This window comes from Lolium rigidum, chromosome 7 (assembly GCF_022539505.1).
Source record: "Lolium rigidum isolate FL_2022 chromosome 7, APGP_CSIRO_Lrig_0.1, whole genome shotgun sequence".
NCBI lineage: Eukaryota > Viridiplantae > Streptophyta > Magnoliopsida > Poales > Poaceae > Lolium > Lolium rigidum.
The window spans coordinates 73,611,703-73,620,443 of record NC_061514.1 but is presented as its reverse complement, the minus strand read 5'-3'; the positions used below and the strand labels follow the sequence as shown (position 1 = coordinate 73,620,443).

Here is an 8,741-nt window from a genome sequence, read left to right as displayed (position 1 = left end):
CGGTGGGAGCGATGAAGGCAGCAAGGGGTGGTGGCAATAGAGAAGTGGTTTTCTTGGATCTCGCCGACCACACTGGCCGATGGAGTTTTCAACTCCAGCCGGCGCTCCCGCTTGCCCCCGGTGGGTTGGGTTCGGCCTAGGATCGTCGGACGAAGAAAACATCTTTACCGATAGAAAAACAAGTTTGGAGGCATAGCTGGTAGAAAAAAGGCTTTAGCACCCACAAAGCCATTTAGAAGGGCCTGTTGGAAGAGGAGGGTGGAGGGAAAGGGGCGACTGAAGATGCTCTAAACTCACAAATATATGTACTCGTCACCTACGTATAACTTTGTCCAAGGACACTTACGTGAGAGACGTGAAATTCACTTCGTTGCCGAATCAAGTAGCATCTTATACAAACTGTCCAAGGATAGTTTGTATAACTTTGTCCAAGGATTAGTTTGCATGGTTTTCTTGCTGGATCAGGTAGTGCAAGAAAACCAAACAAACTAATCAAAAGTGTGAGAAAAAAATTGCAGGATAAAAACTGTGCAAACGAAGCGGCCACGTCTCTATGTTTTCGACCACGAGAGGAGAGACCATGCAAAAAGCCAGCCCAACCCAAGTGGACGTCAAATTTTGGATCGTTGCCAAGCTCACCTCGCAAAGCATCCGGCAGCTCAAATCCGTCGGCCCGTTAACAACGACACGCTCGCCACTCGCGCCATGTTTTTCTTTCATTCTTGGCAGAGCCACTGCCAGTTCTTTTGATGGTCAGATACTTCTCTGTTCTCTCTCGCACCTGTCACGCATTTTGATGGCCTGCCGCCAGTCCACGTACTTGGCAGGTCTGTGGCAAGCAATTTAGCATGGAGTATTCGTAGTATTGGACGAGCCGCAAGCAGTCACTGGTTCACTCGACCATAAGGATGGCGCTTTCAACGGTGTAGAGGATTATATCAGTTCTATATGGAGATTGAACAAGTACAAGTCATGCGAGGCGCGGCGCCAACAGTCTTTGTTTCTAGTCGTGTGAGGTTTAGGGGTACTTTTGGAACCAAGACTCCCGAATCCGTAGCCAATACGAAGAGAGGGGAGAGGCCCCACAGGGAAAATTAAGGAAAAATTACATTTTTGCACGGTGCTAGAAAATTCTATATGTAAGTTCAATTCTTTTTGTTGAAAAATATCATTATAGGTAGAAAATAGATGCATGTATGCGGGTTCTAAGTTTGAAACTTAAATATGTTTTTTGTGATCTGTATAAAAATGACGAAAATGCAATGTTGCTTATGAAATGGGGCGCGGTTGATATCACAACCGTTCATATGCATAGGGATGCTCATCTGTGGGGTCCGTCAGCTCATCCACTCATTACAAAAGATTCTCTTCTTGAAATACACTACTAATTCTAAAATGAGTATAACTTTCGCATAATAAATGTAAATGAGATTTTGTTTGCATATTTGACTTCCTCCCGACGAACTCTTTAAAATGAGTATAATATTTATTTATTTTTAATGGATTTCGTGAACTGTATCTATAGAGTCCTCTATTGTTTGCGCATGTAGTCCGTATGCCATGTTCATGTAGTCCTGCGAAAAGTACCGCTAGATTTATAAGGTCCTTGTCAATTTTTCATATGGTACATGCAGTAATATCAAAAGTACTGTTGTTTTTATGCACATCACAGCTGTAGATTCCTTTTTCACGTGGGGTCATGTTGGACCGAATCTCGAGGAATACAACTATAAACAACGGCTGTGATATCAACCGCGCCCCATTTTATAAGCACAATCTGCGGGTCGTAAAAATGACACGTATATGCATTTTGCATACTAGTACGGAGTATTAAGTTTAACTTTGCAGCTTAACCCGAAAATCCGGATATCGGCCACGAAATGGATGGAGGAGAGTTTGGAAACATATGTTGCTCGGTCCCTTTGATGATTCTCCTGCAAGGTCTCGTAGCCTTTTTTTTGTGGGGGGGGGGGGGGGGGCGTTGTTCACGAATTTGTTCCTTGCACAACTTTGGTTATAAGGTATTTTGGACACGTCTAAAGCAAACCGATTCAAGGAGTTCTACCTTATTTGTAATCTATTTACCTTAGCAGCTAAGCCTCTTTCTACTATATATTCCCAACGTGGGATCAAATCAATCTAAGAGCCACAATTATATTTGCCATCATAGTATCAGAGTCAAGGGGGGCGTTGTTCACGAATCCTTTGCTTTTTTGTTCCTTGCACAACTTTGGTTATAAGGTATTTTGGACACGTCTAAAGCAAACCGATTCAAGGAGTTCTACCTTATTTGTAATCTATTTACCTTAGCAGCTAAGCCTCTTTCTACTATATATTCCCAACGTGGGATCAAATCAATCTAAGAGCCACAATTATATTTGCCATCATAGTATCAGAGTCAAGAGGTCTCAAGTTTAAGATCCTGCTCGAGCAGTATTAAAACAAAAGAAAAAAAAATCTGCTGCTTGCACCGAACCCACGCTAAGGACTAAAATAGCCTAGACGTGGGGTGTGTGTGTGTGTTGTTACATATAAATATACTTCCTAGTTTGTTTCTATCAGTTCGAACTTTTAGTTCAATTGGCTAGTGCAACAATCAACATAAAAAAAAATTAGATTCTTTTTGAAATTTTAGAATGCCATTTTTATTTTTTCTAAAGAAAACGAGCTACATGTAGTAGCTCGGGCTACATTTGTGATTTCCGTGTTGGAGTGCAACTATATGCTTTAGTAGTGCAACGGGAAGCTGTGGCATTGTCTTTTCTAGAGGAAACACGGAGACTTCTGTCAGCAAGAATAGTTTGAAAGCGTATAGGAAAAGGTGTACATGTCCTTAGTATTTATCAAGGCCGGTGCGGCGAATCTTGCTTGTTAGGTGGGCTTAAAGTAGCCCCAGGCCGTGTGGTAACCACGATAATTCTAGTATACTCTGGGAAAAGAGGCCGGCGATACCGTGGCAGTGCGAGCCTTTTCGGCCAGCGAAAGTCGGGCCGGGTGGCGCTCGGCCGACACGGGAATCGGTAGCGGCAGTTTGAAACTGACGAGGGATCCGCGGAAAGGTTTTTTTTTTTTTTTTTTTGAGATGGATCCGCGGAAAGGTTACTCCCACTGATCGCGTATATGCTTTTCTTCAGAAAGGATGAAACGCAAGTATGTTCGTGAACGCGCGTGACGCGCTATCGTACTAACTTATGCTTGCATTCTGTTCCCACTGATCCCAGAACTGGATCATTCTTCATCTGTTTCTGGCAGAAAAAAAATGCTGTTTATTTCGGCTGCACATTGTAAAACCTTAACTTTTGTGCTTCTGTTGACGACCAATAATGGTCTCCCCCGGATCTATCGATTCGGTGGGGTTGGGTGCTCGTGGCGCGGTCGGTGTGGCGAAGACATCGACGGGCGCTGGGAGCTTTTGTCCCGTGTCCCCTTCTTCGTCGCGGCAAGGAGCGCTCCCTTCTTGCTGTGGGGGGGCTGGAGGTCGTGCGGCGTCGTCCCGGCGGTATCCGTTCGGGGCTGGTGTCGCCTGGAGCTGGTGCAGGCAGCGACGCCTACCGTCGTAGTCGTGGAAGGAGGTCGCCTGGAGGTGGAGGAGATGGGCTGAGAGGGCGCTGGCCGGATTCGTTCATCGCCTTAGGTGCCGTCATGTGGTGGCGGACGGGCTCTGCGGCCGTCTTCAAGCGAGGAAGCGTTCTCCGGCGAGGGTAAGATGGTGGAGCGGTTTCTTCTTCCCGGCGTGGTTGGCGGTGCTGCTGTCTTTCTGCTGTTCGTTGCGTTTCTGCGTAGTAGTTTGTACGCTCTTGTTTTTGTACTCTGTACGGTGTACTCTGTATTTCGTATTATCTGAATGGAAACGCAGCTTTTCAAAAAAAAAAAATATAATGGTCCGATTTCGAAGACGTGCATTTATCAGAAGATAGATCTTTGTTCTTCAGAAGCTACATCGCCGGTTAGTTTCCAGAGATGCAAAATATAACATGCAGCCGAGCATAATTTCGCAACTACGGGTAGAAACATTTTTACAACCAATATAGCCTGACAAGCACCAGATTTCCAGAGACTGGCCTTGCCTTACATTACAACCAAGTAAGTATAGCCATTACACATCGACCCCCTTATAACCCGACCCGCCTTTCATTGTACCCAGGGACCGGGGATCTCTACTCAAATACGGAAAGCCATTAAAACCATCAGCACGACGAGCACCAAATCGAGCACTGCTAAGTGACAGCTAGCTGTAATCAAGTCCCTGTTTGTATTATTTCCGCAAACCAGCTCGAGACGTGCCAAACCTGACCAGACCGATCTTAACATATGCATTCATTGGCATCACGCCAGCGACGAGACCTGGATGTGGAACACCTTGACGAAGAGCCAGAGCACGCCGTACGTGACGGCCATGGCGAGCCAGCCGCCCGCGAGCACCCTGAACCCGGACCTCGCCATGCTCGCGCCGCCCAGGTACCCGCCGGCGGCCCCGAACCCCGCCAGCCCCACGGTGGTCGCCGCGCACACGGCCCCGACCCTGGCGCCCCACGGCTTCACGAACCCGCCCGCCAGCAGCGGCACCAGCGCGCCCACCGCGAACGCCAGCGCCGAGGCCAGCGCCGCCCGCGCCGGGCTCGGCAGGTTCTTCCTGTCCTTGGCGCCGGGGCTGTCGTCGTCCCGCTTGATCTGGGACACCTCGATGTCGTACTGCGCGTACACGGAGACGTACTCGCCGATCGCCATGCTGCAGGCGCCCGCCACCAGCCCGGCCAGCCCCGACACGAGCATCGTCTTCTCGGCGGAGTTGGCGGCGCTGACGCCGATCATGAGCGACGCTACCGAGACCAGCCCGTCGTTGGCGCCCAGCACCGCCGCGCGGAGCCACTGCGCGCGGGCCATGTAGTTGACGCCGGCGCCGTCGTCGCCGCCACTCGGGTGATCGGCTGGCTTCGTCGACGATGGATCGGGCGCCGCCTCGACGTCGGCCGTGAGCACGACGACGACGTCGTCTGCGGCCTCCTTCGCCCCGCGCGCGGCGGCGGCGTGCACGTGGGAGCTGACGTGAGGGTCCATGGATGGATCCGCGGCGCGCTGGAGGCCTGGAGCACTTGATCGGGAGGAAGCACGGGGCCGATGGATCGGGCTGGGAATGGCGTGAGTGTGTAGGAGAAGCGGCTGCAGCTGGGTTGAGATATTGGAGTGTGGCGGCCACACGCCTCGTCGCGGGTATTTATAGCAGGAGCTCGCTAGGGTTCGAGGAATGGAGGGCTCTGATCGCGCTCGCTTGTGGCGGCCACGCGCCCCTCTGCCGACGTGTACTCACACGGGATTTGCGGATGTTGACATGCGTATCCCGCTCGCCGACCCTCTCTCGTTTTGACTAGGTACTACGTTACGGCCTCTCTGATTTGCACGTCTCCATTTCAGTATCAGAAAAAATGCACCATGAATGTACGGGTGTAAACGGGTCACATACAACGTAATTCTACTGCATCTTAACTGGTTGTGCTTTGCATGCATTGTTTTGAGAGCAGAAACTATCTTCAGACCTAAGATCTTCGATCGGGCGATGACCATGCTTGTGCTACGTTTTCTTCTTGGAGGTGTCACTTTTGAAGAGCACGGGCTTCAAGTATTGTCTTGGTGGGGGTTGTGTTGTTGCTGCAAGGTCTGGAATACTGTAGTGGGACTTTTATATTTTAGTTTCTTCTTCTTTCTTTGGCTGTGTGCATCCTTACTGCCATTAGGATAATAATTCATTGTTGTAGAGGCTAGACGTAATTGATATCTTCGCGATATTAATATATTTCCTTTATCGATTTTTTTTTAAATTATCACTCTCCTCCATAACATATCCCTCCGTTTATAAAACGATGTCAAAGAATTGTTTAAATTTAGATGTATCTGTACACTAAAGAGTGTCTAGATACATCCAAATTTAAATAAAGTTGTGACATCCTTTTATGAATAGATGAAGTAGCTATTTGAGTTTGCTTAAACGATCTATATTGTAAGACGGGAGTAATGGTCATTAGTGATTTAGTATAACTTTATTCTCAATCAACGATAAGTTATACAGTACAATATGTGAAACGGAGGAAGTAGATGACTTGATAGTGTTAGAGGTTTCTGAAAGCATGGATTGTATCGTTGCGACGCGATTAAGTGCTGAGTGGGAGACAAACAGGGAGAGGTTCGACGGAGACCTTAGAGCATCTTTGCTGGATCCCAAAATCTTAGAGAAGCAAAAGCCTCTCTATTCCTCAATTTCTCACATTTTCTCATCTAAGCTTAGCCGTTCCTAACCGATCCTTGAAAACTTAGAGGTGCAAAATTTTGTTCGTGGAAAATCATCTCCCTCAACCTCTTCATCAAAGAGGGCAAATTGAAAGCTAAGCAGTGGTAATTAAGACCCCCGGGGGAAAATAGGGATGTCTCCGTGTTTTGGAACATGGGTGCATATGCTCCCTATATTTTGAAATGCATGTTATGTACATTTTAAATTTCAAAAAATTGAAACAGAAAAAACTGTACGTACATCTTCACGTGCTACGCGCTCACAAAGTTGTTTCATAAAAAATCGACTTATCATGTGATGTGTGTAAAAAATACAAAATTCAGTGCTATAAATAATGCTTTTTACAGGATAAAGTTTCTCCTTTTTACATAGACCACAAAAAATATTAGTTTTTCGTGAAACTTAGCGAATGCACATACATTATGAAGATGTACATGTAGAATTTTTTATCCAAATTTTTTGACATTTCGAAATATGTTTTTTTGGTAGGGGGAGCATATGCACCCGGGAGCCGAATTGAATTTCCGTGCTAAAAGGACTTATATTATGGATCTTTGTGACACGGTTCAGCGCGGGAGTGGGAGACAAAAAGAAAAGCTTCGATGGAGACCTTAAACCGATCGAGGAAGCATCGTATGAAATTAGATGGGCGCGTGGCTAGGTAAACCACGGGAAAATCAAGTGATCCACGCCAGCATCGAGCAAGTACTAGCTAGCCCGCACCATCGACGAATAAAGCGCACTACAAATGGTTATATGTACAGATGTGATCGACCGACGCAACCTGGTGCAGATAGCTGCCGAATTTGGCCCCATTAATTTGTGCCGTCGTCGGCTGGTACACTCAAGCAGCTGCTAAAGTGCTAACGATACCGTCCGATTGATCGAGGAGTCGAGCAGGACGTCACTGCATGTGCGCGCGTCAACAGTTTTGGTTAAAGGCAAATTCAGTTGAGCATGGATCGAGCTAGCATACACGAACGCAAAGTCGCAAAGTGGAGAACGTTTCGAAACGTCACTAGCTAGGATAAATGGATAATACCGACGGATATGATGATGGTCATGCGTGTACATATTTTTTCGGGGAAATCTGTGGCGTGGTCGATCCTCCGGCTACTACCAATACACTCACATGACGCACAACGCATTGTGGATGAGAGTTTTAGAGAGATGCGATCATGGGCCGGCGGGCATTGGGTATTAACAATGGGTATTATTCAAAATCAACAACAAAAAGATCCAATGCAAAATTTGAAGGTTCACAATTTAAGGTAGAAGGACGGTGATACCGTTAGAAAAAGGCTGACATTCACAAAGATAAGATAACTCGCTCTGCACGCGACAAATGGAGCGCTCTGGTGCTAGCAAATTTATGTCAAATGGTCTCCCTGCTAACCACGTGTCGCAAAGGGAAGCAAGGTGGAGATGAGGGAGGAGAGAGAAGAGGGGGCTGCGTTGTATCAGTTTTTTCCTTTATTTTTATAGATTCATTTTTTAAATGAAATATCTTGAGAACCGTAAGTCCAAATTACGATCCGTTTTCACTTTTGAGATCTCCGTCGAGATCTTCAAAACTAGATGCCATTTTGATAGGTTTCGGCATATTATTTTTCGTACTTCCAATACTAATATGGTTGTACTCGTCTGGTGTATCTAACTGTACTCGCGTCTCAACTGATAAGTACTTTTGTTTTTAGTGTACTAGGACAATGCTCGTGTTTCGCTACGGAGCAAAGTATCCCCGTCTGGTTCGTCGCTCAGTCGGCCTGCCCACATACATCCTCCTTCTGCAAGCACACAACACCACGAGCCATGGTACATGGCTTTTTCTTCAGTATTTTCGACATTTCGTCGAATACCAATTTTACCATTTACATCGAGGAAAATAATACCGACAAAAAATTCCCTGTATTCAAATAATTCTCTTAAATTTATTTAAATTTGTACAAAATAGTAAACTGGTTTGACAAATCTTGGATGGTATTTCAATGGTATTTCCATTATTTCAAAACTACCGTTACCTACCGAGAGAGAAAACGTGAGGTTACATAGCTGTGTGGTTAGCCGAAGATGATTTCTCCTGGCATCCATCTGTACAAAATTCACGCAAAGAAAAAGCAATCAGCTAAACTTTGTGGCAATTATTTCTAAATACTAATGAATTCCATTGTGTGAGCTAACCTTTTTTCCGAATCCAATTAGCCAAAGCTAACCTTTTTTTTCGAATCCAAGCTAACCTGCTCAGTATAATCTCTCTGCAAAAAGAGGCTCATCACCAACCTGACCAAATCGCACCAGCAGCAGCTCATCACCTACCTGACCCTATCGTTCGAGCATTTCATCCATTCCCTGACCTCAGCACCTCATCCTCTCTCCTCTGGCCATTGGCGCAGCCCCGTACCCTGCTCCTCACCGACAAATCACCAGCACCGGCGCCGTCCCAGCCACCACCCTAGGC

General features: G+C 46.6%; 1 protein-coding gene across 1 annotated transcript; it reads right to left on the bottom strand.

Moving 5' to 3' along the window:
• Positions 1–4,326: 4,326 nt before the first annotated feature.
• On the bottom strand, positions 4,327–5,058 carry LOC124670085 (vacuolar iron transporter homolog 2-like). The gene has a single exon (XM_047206594.1). It carries the CDS (start codon positions 5,056–5,058, stop codon positions 4,327–4,329), a length of 732 nt encoding a protein of 243 aa, XP_047062550.1.
• Positions 5,059–8,741: the final 3,683 nt, after the last annotated feature.